The sequence below is a fragment of the Urocampus carinirostris genome, chromosome 2 (assembly GCF_059441175.1).
Source record: "Urocampus carinirostris isolate Australia breed hairy pipefish chromosome 2, RoL_Ucar_1.0, whole genome shotgun sequence".
Lineage (NCBI taxonomy): Eukaryota > Metazoa > Chordata > Actinopteri > Syngnathiformes > Syngnathidae > Urocampus > Urocampus carinirostris.
Genome location: NC_142350.1, coordinates 42,322,744 through 42,341,410, shown reverse-complemented (window position 1 = coordinate 42,341,410; position 18,667 = coordinate 42,322,744). Strand labels below are relative to the sequence as shown.

Sequence of the window (18,667 nt, the reverse complement as noted above, 5' to 3'; positions counted from 1 at the left end):
CCCGCGACCCTACTGAGGATAAGCGGTACGGCTAATGAGATGAGATGAGATGAGATATATATATATATAGACATATATATATATACATATATACGAGGCCGGACAAAACAGAAGGGATCGATACAGAACACACGGTGGGACAGACGGGATCGATACCGGACACTGGAGTAAGACGGGTGACAAATTGAGACAAACGGGATTGATACCAGATACCGAAGACTGGAGCAAGATACCAGACAGGACGAGACTGATGGGATCTATATCTGATACTGGAGACTGGAGCAAGATACCGGGCAGGAGGAGACAGACGAGATTGATATCGTATACTAGTGACGGGAGCAAGATACCGGACAGGAGGAGACAGGTGGGATCGATACCGAATTCTGGAGACAGGAAATAGATACCGGACAGGACGAGACTGACGGGGTTGATACCGGACACTGGAGCAAGGTACAGGACAGGACGAGACAGGCGGGATCGATATCGGATACTGGAGACTGGAACAAGATACCGGGCAGGAGGAGACAGACGAGATCAATATTGGATACTGGACACACGAGCAGGATACCGGACAGAGTCAAAACACAAGTCTTGCAAGTGCAGAGGTTAGTTGACTGACTGACAAGGAGTGAATGAGAGCACTGAGTTTAAATAGGAGGGAAGCCAATCAGGCAACGAGCCGCAGCTGGCACCAAACGGGCGGGGCCAAGTGCGCAGTTAGCGTCCTGGGGCCAAAGGCATCAACGCCAAATTGCCTAGGCAGTTGGCCCTCGCTGTTCAAAGGGGTTAAAATGTAAGAAATGTACGTGAAATAGTTCATTTTTACAGCTTTTTAAACCTGTGGCTTAAAATCCGGTGCAGTTTGTAAATAGACAACATTTACAAACTGCAAAATTTAAAACATCTTTTATAAATCTGAGCACATTGTTTTTAATTAGGTGCACTCTGTTAAACGGGTTTCATAGTAATCACCATAATACGAATCTTTTTTTTCATACTTCTAGCAAAAAAAAAAAAGATTTGCCCTAGGTAAGGACACTTGACTGCAGAAATACGTCACAAGGGGTAAAAAGGTTAAGAATACATTGCCCTACAAAACTGGGGCTGACACAGAAAGAACGTCAGCCTTTGACACATTAACTCTGTAAATTCCACACAAGGATAGAGGCCTGCAGCTCGAGTTAATCACTAACATCTGTTTCCAGCAGTTGTGGAAATTCCGGCTGTTTTTGGAGAACCGGCTCTTTCGACTCGGCTCACTGAACAGAGGGAGCGAGAGGAAGAGGGAGAAAGAAAGAAACCAAAAAAATAGGGGAAGTAAGAGAGAGGGACAGGAAGAAAGAATGAGTAATCAAAAATTGAGATAGAAGCAAGATAAATGTGAGAGTGACAAAAAGATAAAGGTAGAAAAAGAGAAATACAGAGAAAAAGTTAGAGGGAGAGAGATAAGGAGGAAGAAAGAGACTGAGAGTGAGAAAATGAGAGGAAAAACATTGAGTGAGAACGAAATAGAGAGAAAAAAACGGGAAAGAGAAAATGAGAGAGAGAGAGGAAAAGAGGAGGGAGCAAAATAAATTGAAAATGGAAAGATAGAGAGTGAGCCGGAAAGATAGAGAGTGAAAGAGACAGCGAAAGAGACAAAGAGAGAAAGAGGAGAGAGAAAAGTTAAGAGGGAGCGAAAGAGAAGGAAAGAGAGAAAACAACACAAAGAGAGAAAAAGGCAGGGAAAGAAAAAAATAGAGCAGGAAAATGAGAAGTAGAAATAAAGAGCGGGAACAAGTCAGAAAGATGGAGGAAGAGAAAGAGTAAGCAAGCAAGAGAGAAAAGGATAGATAGAGAGAGAAAGACAGTGAGAGAAAAAGAGAGAGAGGGGGACAGGGAGAGAGACAGAAAGAGAGACAGAGTGACAAAGAATAAAGAAAGAAAGAAAGAAAGAAAGAAAGAAAGAAAGAAAGAAAGAAAGAAATAAATAAAGAAAGAAAGAAAGAAAGAAAGAAAGAAAGAAAGAAAGAAAGAAAGATAGAAAGAAAGAAAGAAGAGCGTTGTGTTCATCTCCTTTGGTTCGTGAACGACACATCACACACACATCTGCAGGCCCTGTTGAGAAATACTTGCTGAAAACGATCCATGTACAGCATTCTAAAGGAATGGGAGGGTTCATGGAGTGAGGGGCCTGACCCAGCAAGCGCTCCAGCACTATAAAACAGCAACTCCCACACACGCAAAGCGTGGACATGCTGCTCCGGCATTGATCCTCCAAAGCCCGTTTTCGCCTTTTCCCTTTTTCCTCACCCCGGTCATCTCTCTACTTTTGCAGTTAACCATGGGAGTTGCATACAGTGTTGGAGAGTAAGTGAAGACACGCTTTTAAGGATACATTCTTTTATGGATTCTGTGTTTGCATTGGAAGAACATGCAAGGAGGAGATACTTTTCCCTGGATGAGAAATTGCATGCATATGTGTTGATCCAATGGATTTGATTCATGTTTGATTGTAGCTGCTGCGAAACGTTGCATTGATTCATCAAATGTGCGGTTACTACTGAGACATCTCAGGCATGACTCCTTTTCATAGAAATGCACGTCTTGACACATATAGTTGTGCCTTACCCTGTGTTTATTTCACATGTCGAGGCGACACCATCATCGTTGCGTTCACATTCCTACTGTATATCACTAGTTGAGGGAATTCCGTGGATTTTTAGGGAACTGGTTCTTTCAGCTCACCAACACCAACCGGCTCTTTAATGGTAAATGGTCTGCATTTCGACAGCGCTTTACATGTGTTTCACACACACACCGTAAATCGATAGATTACCCGTCATTGTTTAACATTATCCACGATAAGACTTAATCATTAGTTTAAAAAAATCCATCATACTAATAAATTGCAACGCAATAACATTTTTTCACTCTATACTGAACAATTAACTCATCTAGACTTTGAATTTTTTCATACTAAGCGACTTTAAAGTCAAGCAAAACTGAATCTTTGAAAAACATACGACTTCGGCCGCAACAACCACTTGATAAAATCGATTATTAAAAGAGTTTGCGACGGATTTTATTATCTATGTTTTGTTACACGCCAATCTGCACGTTAATGCATTGCAAATAAGAATTAATTTGAGGGTACAGGCTTGTAGTAGCACTTTGCTGTGGCAGAGGGCGCTTAGAGTTAGTTTTTATTTTGAAAAAGTATCTTACATATTTGCATGTGTTTAGCATACATTTTTATTTATTGCAGAGCTACTAGACAAAGAATAAGATTTTTAAATAGTTTTATGTAATAAAATACTCATTCCGTGCAATATTTTTCTATCTGACCAAAAACCTCAATATTTTAATGAAAAAGAGAAAATTAAAAATGCGTTTAAAAAAATAAGACTAATTGATTAATTGAAAAGGGCAGCACGGCGGCGCAGTGGTTAGCGCTTGTGCGGCACAGTTCATGTCTCGGGAACCTGTCGTGGGTTCAAATCCAGCTCCAGACTTCCTGTGCGGAGTTTGTATGTTCTCCCTGTGCTTGCGTGGGTTTCCTCCGGGCACTCCGGTTTCCTCCCACATTCCAAAAACATGCATTTCAGGTGAATTGGCCGGTCTGAATTGTCCCTAGGTGTGAATGAGCGAATGAGCTGTCTGTCCCTGTGTGCCCTGTGACTGGCTGGCAACCAGTTCAGGGTGTCCCCTGCCCACTGCCTGGAGATGGCTGGGATGGGCTCCAGCCCCCCCGCAACCCTAATGAGGATAAGCGGTATGGCTAATGAGATGAGATGAGATGAGATTAATTGAAAAAATAATTTACTAATTAATTGATTATTACAATAATCCTTGGTTGCGGCCCTACATACGACACAACAGAAAGTGGGTTAGAAATATTGACCTTACAGTGCAACAGCCAAAAAAAACTACAAAATACAGGAACCCCGAAAAACACAGGAAAAACACAGTTTGAATATTTACAGAGCTCCAAAACATAATTATGAGTTTTAAAAAAACAATGAATACTTTTCATAAACTTAGCTAATCTAGAGTCAACAACACAGAATTCCTGAAACAAAAAAAATGCATAGTGACCAATCCCAAGAGAAAAAAATAGTCCCAAGACTAGTGGCTCCCGTCGTTCACTTCAAAGAGCCGGCTCATTGAGCCGTTATGTTCACCAAAGCCCCTAAGCCCAGAACACCTGGATAGCTCGCAGACCGGTTCTGAAAATATATCATGGGTCATTATAATTTTTTTTCATAATTTTTATTTCTCACTCGTATGATGTTTAATGATTGACTACAGAAATATTTTAACCACTATTTATTACAACTTGGTAGTCACATAATAATAACACCGTAACCACATAGTAATAACCTTTTAAAATGCATATGAATTGAATGTACATGCAGACATCAACATGTTATAATCCTTTATATTTGTTTTTAAATATAATTATTTCATTATATTGGTTTTGAAATGCTCTCAATGAAAGCAAAGCAATACATTGAGCCTCGGTCGCAACCTCTAAATTCTATATTTGGTTTTGTAGTATGACTGTAGATGATTTTTTTTACCATTTCTGTAGTTCAATTTCTTTAGTATTTTAGTAATATATCTGCATTGAGCATTTTGTCGTATTTTTGTAGTATTACTGTAGTTTTATTTTTGTCGCATTACTGTAATTTTATGTATGTAAAATTCTTGTAAAATTTCTGCAATTGTATTGTTGTAGTATTTCCATGGTAGTATTTTGTAGTATTTATGTAGTATTTTTGTAGTATTATCATTGTCGATCTTTTTAGTAGGTCTGTAGTATTTCTATTATCATATTCTCTAGTAGTATTTTGGGATTTGAGTATTAATGTAAGGGTATATTTGGAGTGTTTCTGTGGAAGTATTTCAGAAGAATTTCCATAGTAGCATTTATAGTATATTTATAGTATTTTGGGAATATCTGTAGTATATGTGTGGCATTTCTAGAATAGTACTTTCATAGTATTTCTTTAGCGTTTTTGTAGTATCACTGTAGTTGTATGTTTGTAGTATTTTGTTTGTAATATTTTTCTAATTGTATTTTTTTGTATTATAGTATTTTCCTATAGTAGTATTTTTGTCGTATTTCTACAGTACTTTTTTAAGTGATAAACAGAAAATAATATGTTAGGTTCCTGTTTTAGGCACTAAATTTAAGATTTAGTTTAGCTTTTATCTAGTTTAGGGACAATGGGTCGATGTTGGGACCCAAAAAAACTCCCAACATTTTTTTGAAGTATTTTATTCGCTATTACGGTATATATATTGTTATAATATTTTTACCATTTTTATTAGGCGGGACGAAGGAGTTAGGATATGAGAAAAATAAACATAAATAAAAAAGCTGACTCAGTATTTTCCCAGAAAAACATTCCACTCCGGCAGGCCAGAACAACATTGAAAATCAATTCCATTTTTTACAAGCAGTCAGGTAGGTTACCACAGATGTGAAAACTGTCACTGGCATTTTGGGTTTTGCTGACTCGGCAGTTTATCTCGAGAAGAAGTGTTATTCATTGTGTATATGTGTGTGCCATGTGTTTGATGACTTTATTGTGTTGGATGACTTTACATGTCACTTTCTTCTTGGCATTTTTCACATCTAGGGTAACCTGCCTAACAACCATTATAGTATTGTAATCTCCTAATAGACTCTTGGGGTTTTCCTTTCTCATGTGCCAATAACCCTGCCAAAAGGGGAACTGCCACAAAAAACTGGTTTTGTGTATCAACACGGGTGATGCTCTACTGGTGTACAGCCATTCTAGTTCAATCGTTGTGATCTGCTTTACTGTTAAGATTTTTATAAATGGATATGAGAGTCAATATATTTAACATAGTATAACCAGTTTAGAAGTCAATATCTTGTACATTGTGTATTTTCTGTGACTATAATTATTTGTTCTTCCGTCTGTCTAGGGTTGACCACCTCTACACGTTTTTTGTACAATGGTCACCAGAAATGTGCAAAAACAGCAACAATAAGAAAAACCCCAAAGCCCACTGTCAGAATTGCTGTCATGTAGGAAAGAAGAGCAAGGGGTCCTCAAGTAAACATCTAAGCAATCCCGCAGCTACAAATTGGGGGGTAAGAGTTTGTGCAAACAATTGTTTTTACATATTACATAATGTTTGTCTGAGGTCCAAAGAGTGTATAGTCTTACTTTGATTGCTTAGGCTGAATGTGTCCAATTAGAGTGATTTTAGTAGGGGTGGGCGATACTGGGATTTTTTTTTTGGGCATCAATTCAAGTTAATACAGAGAAGTTTTGATCAATAATGACCCGATACCGGTACTTTTTGCATGAAATGTCATGATCATTACATAACTGAACCCTTACCCATTGAATTAGTTGATAATTAACATGAAAACAACACCATTTTTAGGCACTAAAAACATTGTATTTTTTTATTATTAAATAACTACAGTAAAACTTTTAACAGTATAAAAAAAGAAAATATAAATACAGAGATACCTCTTCATACAAGAACCTCCTAACTCGGTATACGTGTTTTATGTGCAAAAAAAATTTAGCTCCTTATACAAAGGAAATTCCAGTGTTTTTCATCTATTCTGACTTAAGGATCGAGCATTCGAATCCAATGACAATCTGCGACTTCAATTAAGAAAAAAAGTTTCAGAATTTATCGGATAAAAGGATTGAAGAGTTTGTGTCACGGTCGCTGATTGCCCTCACTTGACCCCACCCGTTTGGCGCCAGCTGCGGCTCGTTGCCTGATTGGCTTCCCTTCTATTTAAGCTCAGTGCTCTCACTCACCCATTGTCAGTCCGTCAATGAATCGCTACACCCGCAAGACGTGTGTTTTGACTCTGTCCGGTATTCTGCTTGTGTATCATGTCCGGTATCGATCCAGTTTATTTCGTCTTATTTGATACCTGACTCCAGTCCCCAGTGTCTGGTATCGATCCCGTCAGTCTCGTCCTGTCTGATATCTGACTCCAGTCTCCAGTATCTGGTACCAATCGTGTCTGTTCCGTCCTGTCCAGTATCGATCCTGTCTGTCCGGCATCTGCTCATATATCTGGTATAAATCTTGTCTGTCCCTTTCTGTCCGGTATCTGCTCTTGTGTTTGGTATCGATCCTGTCCGTCCCGTTCCGTCCGGTATCGACCCTATCCGCCCGGTATCTGCTCGTGTATGTGGTATCGATCTCGTCGGGCTCTGGCTTCCTGTCTTTCCACGCCGGACTTCTGTCTTACTTCTTTGGCTCAGCGATCACCGAATCAATGGCGTTTGTGTTCACGCGCATAACTGCCCCACTCCCGTAAATAAAGCTTGTGTGAAAACGTTGAGCATCTTGGTCCTCCTCCCTGTTCTGGTTCTGACAGTTTAAGCAGCGGTAGGATTTTTTTTTCCCAAAAAGAAGATGACCAGTAAAACCAAAACAACTTCAAACACCGTATATACTCTCATATAAGTCTAAATCCCATATAAGTGACCCCCTAAAACTGCTGTTGTAAATCATGTCCAGATTGTATTTTAAATAGCTGCATACAAATAAATCCTACCAAAAATATTGCAAAATCGTGTACCTAAACCACATAAATGACTGAAATATGTCGATAAAAAAAATCAACATATTGGTAAAAAAGTTAAAAATATAACATTTTATCCATCCATGTAGCCCTTAATTACAAGAGTCTCAAAGAACTCAAAGGACTGCACAGGATTACAACTACACTATCCCCTGATCTTAAACCAACATGCAGGCAAGGAAAAACTCAAAACCTCAGCATGAGGAAAAAGAAAAGAGAAGGGGCCTTACAAGTGGTAATCCCCCTTCTAGGATGACCAGGGTGGAATAGATTTAGAATTGGGTCACAGTACACAAAACATAGTGAACATTAATCAAATAAAACAATAGGTAATATGTTGAAATTTGTCCAGAAGGTGCATGACAACAACGACGCCTCGAGCCTCTAAAATAGTCCATAAAGTCCATAACAGCAACGGACGCAACTTCCCATCTCTGTCGGTTGGTCGATGCAGGTGTTGACATGTTTCAGGTTGAGATGCTGGTCTGCTGACTCATCTCAAACCGATTTATGAACCTTCAAGCAGGGCTTCGATGGCGGACACTCGTACAATATTTTCATATTTCACAATTATTTCCTCCTTTGACTTGATCATTGTTGTCAGTTTTCCTCTTTTCTTTCCCTTTATCACTAACGTTTTTGGAACCTATTATCATAGGCAGAAAAAAAGCAAATAAAACAAACAAAATCACAATAAAATGAGATGCACTTCCTCTTTATCATAACTGGGTTGGTGCTGATTGACTGAACAGGAAAAAATCGAGCAGGGCATTACTTTGTAATTGACCCTGCGTTTTTTTCTTCCTTTTAGCATTATTTTGCTTGGGAAAAAGACCCCAGACCCACAGAAAACTTTTGGGTCTGGACCCACCTGTTAAGAAACACTGAAGCAGACAATATTTGCACTCTACGATGACGTTGTCGTCTGAAACCAGTGACCCATACAATCGAGATTGGGGCCGAAATCGTCAAGACGAGATCAGTCTTTTTTCGGAAAAAAAAAAAAAAAAAAAAAAATCCTGCTTAAAAATTGTTATTCGAAGTAGACAATTCAAAATGATATAAAAAATGTATAAAATACTGGGAACACATATAAGTTGAAAAGTATGTGATCTACGTCACTCTTAGTTGCAATGTGTGCATAACCTTACGACCCACTTACATTATCATCGTTGTAATGACGACACAGTATTGATCCCAAGACACTAGTATCAATCCAATCCGAGTACTAGCTCAGTATCAATAATATCGACATTTGGATCGATCCCCCCATCTTAACACTTTAGGCAATGTTGAATTGGCCTCAATCCCAGCCGTTGCAACGCCCACTCATACTTTCAAGAGATTACTTTCTCTGACTACCACCGGCATATCTGCACACCCCTTTCCTGGTTTACCGGAAAACGAAACCACGTTTCTCTCAGCCTATCATAGGAGGCATCATTATTTCTTCTCTCCATTAGATGGCAAACATGTGGGTGCTAGTAGTTCAGTTCAATGTGAAACAGCAAAGAACTTAATTTGACAAGGTAATCAGGAGTGATGAAGATGTTACCAGTAAACGCAAAGGTATTTTATTTTGCCGGTGACAAGAGGGATCCTCATGTTCAGGTACAGGACTACCACGCTGTTATTAAACATTTTTTTGCATTGAACCTTACTCTTGGGTAAAGAAAGGAAATAGTTTACATTGTTTTTACTAGTGATTTTAGCATGTACCATTATAAGTTAATGATGTTTTAAATCTTAGATGTTTAGTTTAAGGTCCCATTGATCTGTTTCTCAAATGGTCTGACTTGAGGAGCCACCCATCCCACCCAATTTGTAAAAAATACAGTTTAAACAACAAATAGTCAAATACAGTTCCTTCTTTTTTTAAACAAAATGACCAGGAAAAAAAACAAATTAATGCTCATTTAGCTTCATTTTTTAATGAAATCCAAAATACTTCAAATGTGATGAAAGAGCATGAAATGAGAAAGTGCAACATGTTGAAATGGGGGAAAGGAGGCTACTGGGTGGATTTTTGGATATCGCGGGGGATTCTTGTCCCCATTGACCACGGTTAACAGATAACGGCAGGCATGTCAAGCATACGGACAGCGGCCCCTTAGATGAATTTCAATAAATTTCTGAGTGTGTCAAAAAAAAAGTGACTCCCCAGGTCATTTCTGGCAAAGGTTGGGATTTTTTTTAAATAAATGGAAACCAAATGCTTCCTCCGGCCGCTAGAGGGCAGTGTTGAGTTTTTTTCCAGATGTAAAATAGCATTCGATTAATTATTATAAAAAAAACAGTAAACGCATTAAATGCTAAACATGAACATCCTTTTTTTCCTTGTTTGTGAATAAATGTGTATGAAAAATCACTTGTCATCCGTGATCATAATTCAGATTCAGATTTACTTTATTGTCATTCGTGTACACGTGTATACAGAACGAAATGTCGATACATCTGACCCGCACAGGTTCTTTGAACGTCAGCCGGGATAGATAAGATTAACCATAATATGTAGGTTACTGTCACGGTCGCCTTGGTGACCAGTCTGCCCCGCCCTCTGGGCAACAGCTGAAGCAGTTCCACTAATTGTGGGTCTGCTATTTAAGGCTGCATTGTGGGCTCTGCGGTGGCTGGTTCATTACTCATTATACACAATCCCGGTCTGTTATGCTTGTCCTGTCTTAGTCTGTTATGCCTTGTCCTGTTGAGTTCGTGCCGGAGGAACTCTGTATTGTTCTGTTTTGCCCCGGAGTATTGGGCGACTTTTATTTTGCCAAATAAAAGTTTTGATCGTCAACGCATTTGAGTTCTCCCTTCATGCCTCCTGCCTCCGTTCTGGTCCGGTCACCTTCCACACCACCACGCCTCGTGACAGGTTACTAGTGTAGGTTGAATGATGAAGGCAAAATACTGAAAAACAAAGCTAAAAATCTGGAGTTGACATTCTTTTACTGATCCGGCCCACCTCAGAACCGAAACTTTGGGTCCGGCCCCAGAGTTTGACATCCCTGGATTATGGTATCTGGGATCGTGTGTGAAAACAAGCCGTTACCAATCCTTTTTCATTGAGTGAAATTGCAGATTTCAACGCGCATTTGCAAGGCATTATCATCTCTTAAGGATTGTAATCAACCCTTAGTTGTTTTTTTTTTCTTATCAATTTTTGACAAGGCCAAGGCCCACGACTCACTTTTAGGTCCTGACCTACAGGTTGAAAAACACCGCTATAATTGAAATAGAAAAAAACTGAATGTAATCCTGTATCGATAACTTTCTGTCTTTTACTCTTACAGATTATCACAGGGAAAGATTCAAAGCGCCGCCTGAGTCTTTGCAGTTCAGACTCTGAAGCCGAAGAACCTGAGGACCACGTCAAAACTCAGAATGTTCTACCGATTCTGAGTGACTATAGCTATCTTTTGGACAACAGACACCTGCTAAGTGTGAGTGTTGCGTTCCATTAACACCAACCTGATGTAAAAGGTGATTACTGTAGTGTTGCTAATCAAAATGCTCTGTGTAGGAAATGAAACTTCAATACACTATTGCTACAGAAAGATAAAATTTAACGAAAAGAACACTCCCTTCTCCAAACACACCTGAAAAACTGGAACATGAATCCACTGTAGGGATTTTTTTAGCTATAATGTTGAAAATCGTTGGGATTGAAACAAATTATTATTTGCTGCAATCAGTAAACAAATTTACCTTTAGGTGTTGCTTGTGCTCCACTATAAATTATTTAATCTATATATTTTTCTTCTCTGATGAATGCTAGAATTTCCTACACTGAAAAAAAAATGAATTACCTTATAACTTCTAAGTTCTTTTGAGTTCTGTTATGAACTACTAATCCCCCCCAAAAATACTTAAATGAACCAGGCTGATTGTAATAGCACACACACAATTTATTAACACAGAGAATTACTTACAGTATATCTGATATTTTGCAGTATCGGGTGATGGTCTTTTAACTTGCTAAACATGTTAGAAAGCCAAAGAAGTGAGAAATTTAGGTTCTGTACTTGAGAATCCTTCTCCAATCGACATAATTATGTACGGTGAGAATATTATTTTATCAATACACAGCCTTGGATGTTTTAATTACATTCAAAACTTTATGTTATCAGATTTCATTATGGTACATGGTGAATTGGTATGTTCGGGAACTGCCCAAAAGGGGACGCAGTCGTTCCATCCATTCCAAAGTTCTAAGTTACTTGGAAGTCAATTTTGTACTGGGCTTATTTTCTCTACAATAGTCTGAAAAAAATAACGGCTAAGTGTTTCTGAAAATATATATTTAGCTGTTATATAAATATTATATTTTAGCTGTTATATATATATAAAATATATAACAGCTAAAACATAAATGTCCTGTCATCATCAACTTGCTTGCGGTATGACATTCCCACATACTTACCCGGGCAAAGACAAACACATACACAGGTCAAGTCAAGTCGAGTCATGTTTATTTGTATAGCCCTTAATCACAAGGAGTCTCAAAGGGCAGATTATTGCAAACTACAGGAGGTTATTACACCATCCCCTGATTAAAAACCTACATGAGAACAAGGAAAACATCAAAACCTCAACGTGAGGAAAATAAAGAAACCCGGAGGCAGAAAGTATTTCTTTTTCACAAAATACATTCATACGGCATATAAAATAAGGAACTACTGTTTTATAGATTAAATTACGCAAAAGTGTTAAAGCCAAGAGAGACTTTTCACGACTCCCGCGAGAAGACTGATCACCTCAAGAAACTGCGCATGTTTAATAGAGCAGCAGCGACATTGTCAAGTTGTCTCTTAAAAGCACAGCATGTTTAAGAGCAGAAAAATCCGCACAGCGAAAAAAGTTCCCAGTTCTGTTTTTAATGTCTTAGCACAATGCTGAATCAATCCAAGTTTTCAACAGAAGACAATAAACAAGCCCTCAAAACGCAAATTTACATAAATTGAGATTTTAAGGAGGGTTTTTTCTTCTTTTCCTTTTCATAAATAATTGAATCATTTACATTAAATACCAATATTTTAATGTAATATGCCGTTGATATGTGCAATAAATTCAACACTAAATTCAATAACAAATTTAAAAATGCAATTATTCATGACTCAAATGGGATTGAATTCTAGAGAAACGTGAAGTCAGCAAGTCTATATTGTCATAAATAAAGTAGCATATGGTAACGTAATCTGATATAGGTCATATTTACCTGTAGTGTAAACCTGTGGAAGACCATGCATTTCAAACCTGAGCCTTCAGTAGTGGTACTTTTAAATCAACTAACCCTCAAAAACTATTTAATGGCTAGAAAACATTTACTGGAGTTACAGCTGTGACTTATGTAAAAAGCATAAATAATAATAACCTCACAAGATTGCATTATTATTTCAAAATATAGCTACATTTTACTTACCAAAAATTATGTTTAACTGTGCACAAAATCCATCCTTCCTTCTTTTTTCAAGATTTCGTTTAGTCTGTCGTACAGATTCCTTGCGTCTCCGTTCCATCAAGAATTTATTTTCTATCACCATCGAAGCTAATGCTGAAAGTCGAGCCAATCCTGTCATATTTCTGGCATAAGAATTTCTCCGATTTAGGGCTGAAGAAGTCAGTTCACCAGAAGCAATTATACAGGGATTTCTTTTCTTCACCTTTTCGTTGTGTACTTTCGTTATTGCCCCTTAGCCAATCAAACCGCTGATGTGTCCTTACGCCTTCTAGAAAGCCCTGTTCCGCCAACTAAAATCTGATTGGCTAAACTAACAGCTTTATTGACACTGATGTTATGCCTCAGGGCCTCCAGAGTTTATTGTGAAGGCCTCTGGGTAGATTTCTGACTCTGGAAACAAATTTGATTGGTTAAATGCTTCACTATGAAATCACACATCTGGAAAACAGGGAGAAGCAATTAAAGGAATCTCATAGACAGTTTGAAATCATTTGGCCAAAATAATTAACATCACATGATGTAAATATTTTTAGCAGAGAAGGCCTACTGGCCCTGACGCCTAAACATAACTGAAGAGTGTTGTTTTTTGTTTTGATGGTATCAAGGGTGAGCTGACTGAATCCTTGTTTTCGCACAGCTTGCATCTCACATGCCGGAAAGGACAAAAGGCTATCGATGGCAACTGGTCTACAGCACGGCTGTGCATGGGAGCAGTCTAAAAACCCTCTACAGGAATATGGCCGGTTTGGACAGTCCCGTGTTGTTGGTCGTTAAAGACATGGAGAAAAAGGTTTGAACCTTGGCTGTATTAACATGATACAGAAGAATAGAAATACTCCATAATCTGCTAACTGTGTGATCTTCAGGTCTTTGGAGCTTTTTCATCAGATCCGTTTCGAGTAAGCAAATACTGCTATGGCACAGGGGAAACCTTTTTATTCACCTTCAACCCTGATTTCCAGGTATAAAATAACACAACCATTAAACTTCATAGTAGGCGTGGGCGTTCCTGGGGATTTTAGCGTCACTCCGATCCGAGTAATTAGTAGAAGAGTAGAGATCGATAGGTAGTAGGGATCGATACTGGTGTGATACCAACATGATACCAATGCGATTCTGATACAATACTGATAGGATACCGAAACTTTTTGCTTGGAATGTCTCGATCTTTGAAAAAACGAACCCTCCCCCTTACGCGAGTTTATATTTACAATAAACACAGCAAAAATCCTTTAGGCACTAAAAATCTTATATTTTTCGTTAAATAACTAACTACGATTTAAACGTTAACAGTATAAAAAGTACAACTAATTCTATTACAACTGTTTCAGAACAAAAGCCAAGAGTCAAATGAAATGCAGCAATGTAACGGGAATACAAATATAGCAATGTCAACAAGTCAATTATACCTTTCATTGCACAATATTTTGAAAATAAAGTCAGAAAGTGCCATAAGTGTAAATGATACTATTAAAAAAGAAATGACAGTATAAATATAAAATATTTCTTCTGCAACAACTATTAGAGAGCAAAGGTCAAGTGAGTCAAACCAAAAAATCAGCAGTGTAACAAGCAAGCCTTATTGGCTCTGTTGCCATAGTAACAATAGATTACAGGTTTTTGTTCAGGAACAGTGACATGTTTACATTTTTGGTTGCAGCTCGTTGCCCTCAGTTGAGTGAACTTTTTCCATGTGTAAATTTGTCACAGTAGAGAACCATTGTCCTTTTCTGAAAAAAAAAAAAAAATCCACACCGTGCTGGGCTTCCTATTTGTTGATAAGGGTGCTCGCATAGATTTGGCACTTTTTTCTGTCTGGCAAGCAAGATGCAACAGCAGGCCAGGTATGGAGATGTGCTCAAAGCGAGCCTGTCAGTCACAAAAACGGGCATAAACTTTGAAAGTGGCCAGGCTGTGGGCGAAAGAGAGATGGGCTGTTTTATGTAAATATAGAAGCGGCGCTTTGAGGAAACGGATGGAGTGCTGTAGTATTAATCCCAGGACAATTGTATCGATTCGATCCAAGTACTTACTTAGTATCGATAATACCGATTTTGGATCAATCTACCCACGAATACTCAATAGATGGCTCTTAAATACTGATGTCTCATGTATTTTAATTTATCATGTTTCAGGCTTACAAGTGGAGTGGTGAGAATTCCTACTTTGTCAGTGGTAACCTGGAGTCTCTTCATCTTGGAGGCGGAGGGTAAGTTAAAACACGCTATTAAAATTGCCGTAAATTCCGGACTACAAAGCGCACCTGGACGAAACTCGATTGTGTATTGTATATTTGTACAAGTCTACTGCAGCAAAAGTTAACTAATTCACATCTGTTTCTGACACCCTGAATCCAGCGCACATCTGGCGCCCACCGTGTGAGGAATTTGCCTTCGGCAACTTTGGATGCGGCGTTTCTGTTTAGTTCTGAGTTGTTTACGTCACATGTTTTCAGATCATGTGACCATTCTAGATAACAAAAAAACTTGTATTTGTTGCTTCGCCAAAGCAAAACATGAATGAGGGCTGTGTCACATAAAACGTGAGCCGTACAATTCTAGACAACAGTGCAACTATACTATGGAGTATAGTGCCAGATTGCTACACAGACCAAATTCTCTTGTTATCGTTCCTCGAGAATGAAAGGAAACTTCAGAAACCTAACAATGACACAGATGATACCGAAAGAAAAGTCTAGCATTTTTTATACATAACTTCTTCCCTTCAATTTGATGCATAAATGAAAGAATTGATGAGTAAAATAGTTGAATATCATTAGTTTCACGGTGCACAGACCCCTTGACAGCCAGGGTCGTCAGTACACCACTTCCTGTGATGTGTCTTAGGCAAGTACAGCCTGCCCAAGGCTGTTTTTTCGGTAGGGGTTTACTTCCCCACGTGAAACAGATAGTTCTAGTTTCCATGATTAACATAAGCAGGAAAAGCTTTCCGGTCTGACATAGATACAACACCTTCATCATCTGGTCGCTGTTGTTTTTCGTGGTAAAGTATCATCCTGCTATTTAGATGAGCCAGATCTTGGCATTGACGGGCAGCGGCGTGTGAGTAACAATACCAATACTAAATCACTGGTGAAAAACTCTTTCGTTACAAAATTAAGAGTAGGCCTGTTTTGTTCATGTTCACATTGTAGGTAATAAATATTGAATTAAGTACTGTGAAACCTCCCGTTATGTATAGTATGAATAAAAAAAGATGGACTAATTTCTCTCAAAGGGCATTATAAATGTTTCCAGATGTCACCACAATGTTTTGTATTTAGAGCGGATGCGTTGTGGAGAATAGCAACTTACCATTTTCCTATGAGCCGCACCGTATCTAAAGCCTCAGTATTTACATGATAGCAAAACAGTAATAGATTGTAGTCCGGAAGTACATATGCAACTTTATAATGCCGAATAATGGCACATCTAATCTCAACATCATCTCATTCCTGTGTAGGGGAGAATTTGGCTTATGGATTGACGCTGACCTGTACAGAGGATCCAGTTTTTCGTGTCCCACCTTCCACAATGCTCCACTCTCCACGCAGACGGATTTCATTATACAAGACCTTGAGGTCTGGACAGTACGGAACTGAAATAGAACATCTGAAAAAGACCATCATAGTTCAAGAGCCACCAAGGGCCTCTCGGGATGTTGTTTGTGGTTACGTTTCCAACTAAAGAGGACCGGGTGCATGAAATCCTGTTATTCTCTGCACTGTTGCCCAAAACTATTGCCTGCCATTAGAAGCCTACACTAATGCTTAAAGCCGTCCATGCCTTCCTGTTTTTTGGGGGGCATTGCAATTCAAAGTTTTTTTAACCTGACAGGTGCAAAAACAGCTTTGTGAAAAGCGTAGCACATTTTGGATGAAATTAAATTATTAATAGTATACTTTTTTTATGATCAGCAGGCGTTTTTACTTGTCACTTGAAATCATGTTTACATTATGCAGACCTGAGTTGTTTCAGACATTGTTTAAATGGACATAATACTTTCACGGGAGATGATACCTGGTACAACCATTGAAATCAGAGGTCCCTAAACTTTTTCCAGAGAGGGCCACATAGCTTTTCTATTCTCTGATGAGGGGCCTGCGTCAGTTTGTAAGAGCGAAAGTCTGATGATTAAAAGACGTGCCTTAATGGATAAATGTATTGTCCATGGAACATTAACTTTTTGTTTTTTTGCTGTGCACAGTCTAACCAAGTCCAAGTTTAGCTTAGTTGTCAGAGCGATGGACCTCTGATAATATAAATGACATGCGAAAAGGTAGAATTTATCTCATAATCATTGTTTTTAGTCACGGTACCAGAGACGAATGTCAATTTCGTTTTACGTTTCACATGTTAAAATGACAAAAACGTTCTAATAAATAAACGTAACATCTACTGTCTTTTTCCAAGTTATCTATACCACCGGTGGTCCAGTGCTTTGAAAGCTAAGCTTATTCTAATAAATTTAGAAAAAAAGAATGAAAAAGAATAGACTTTGTTGTCATTGTTAGATGTGAAATGCACAATCAAATTAACATTCATTTCTGGTACTGTGACTGTGAGATCTTTTACAGGGAAAAATGTCTGTCTAAATTCTTTCTGGTACTGTTCAGGGGCCCGGACAAATGTGGAGGCGGGCAGTAGTTTGGGGACCACTGACTTAAACTGATTTACCTGAGAAAATGTTTGTTTTTACATCATGCCAAGTAAAATTTCAATACAAGTTCACATTTTTACTGAAGAAAACGTTGTTTCCTGTCAGATTTGTGTGGATAAATCGTTCCTAAACCTTTTTTTAATATAGTATTTTTAAATCTGATGAAAATAATCCATGAAGTGGACCAAGTTTATTTCAAATTATCTCTCTCTCATTCTTTCTCTCTCTCCCCCACCTCCCACCCATAACTTCTTTCTCGCTAACAATACCTGGTGGTGCAGGCACTGTCAGTGTTTTATTGTTTGCTTGAACTTATTATGCATTTACTACTGACAATAAATACAGTGGTTTATTTTTTTAACCAAGATTTTTGTATAATAATTGGATTGGGATTTATACATATTAGGACTTGGCGATACTGAGGATTTTAGGATTGATCCGATCCAGGTAAGTAAACGATCGATACCGATGATACCGACACTTTTTGCTTGGAAAGTCAGGATTTTGAATAATAGAACCCTCCCCCTTGAGTTGGTTTGTATTCACGATAAATAAAGCACAACATTTTCAGGCACTAAGATTGGTTATTTTTTTAATAAATAACTAAAATTGAAACTTCAGCAATATTACAATCTAGATAGAAATGTTTCTGTTAAATCTATTGCAGAACAAAAGCCAAAGAGTCATTTAAAGCAGCAATGTAACGGCAAAACCAATATAACAATATTAACATGTCAACTGTAGCTTCCATCGCACAATATTTTTAAAACAAAGTCAGGAAGTGCATGGAGTGTAAATAATACAATCTAAAAAACTTTAAAAGAATAAAATACAAAACATGTCAACTACAACAACTGGTGCACAGCAAAAGTCAAGTGAGTCAAACCTCAAAAGGTCATCAGTGTAACAAAAAGCTCTTTTGGCTCTCTTGCCATAGTGACAACAGGTTTACAGGTTTTTGTTCAGGA

General features: G+C 38.2%; 1 protein-coding gene across 2 annotated transcripts; it reads left to right on the top strand.

Annotated features, from left to right (window-relative positions):
• Positions 1–2,193: 2,193 nt before the first annotated feature.
• On the top strand, positions 2,194–17,835 carry ncoa7a (nuclear receptor coactivator 7a). Of its 2 annotated transcripts, XM_088326556.1 has the most exons (7): positions 2,194–2,349; positions 5,941–6,109; positions 10,873–11,022; positions 13,678–13,830; positions 13,907–14,002; positions 15,176–15,249; positions 16,503–17,835. In XM_088326556.1, the coding sequence occupies exons 1-7, from the start codon at positions 2,324–2,326 to the stop codon at positions 16,639–16,641; spliced, it is 807 nt and encodes a 268-aa protein (XP_088182682.1). In that variant the 5' UTR covers positions 2,194–2,323; the 3' UTR covers positions 16,642–17,835. The 2 variants fall into 2 exon arrangements, with proteins under 2 accessions (XP_088182682.1, XP_088182683.1); XM_088326557.1 differs by lacking the exons at positions 2,194–2,349; positions 5,941–6,109 and adding an exon at positions 9,024–9,190.
• The last annotated feature ends 832 nt before the right edge of the window (positions 17,836–18,667 follow it).

What these genes read in the sequence shown, in the direction of transcription:
- ncoa7a (XM_088326556.1), top strand. Translation starts at nt 2,324, where the DNA reads ATGGGAGTTGCATACAGTGTTGGAGA. An exon ending in GTTGCATACAGTGTTGGAGA is followed by an intron (nt 2,350 to 5,940) that starts GTAAGTGAAGAC and finishes CCGTCTGTCTAG; the next exon opens with GGTTGACCACCTCTACACGT. An exon ending in CCGCAGCTACAAATTGGGGG is followed by an intron (nt 6,110 to 10,872) that starts GTAAGAGTTTGT and finishes TTACTCTTACAG; the next exon opens with ATTATCACAGGGAAAGATTC.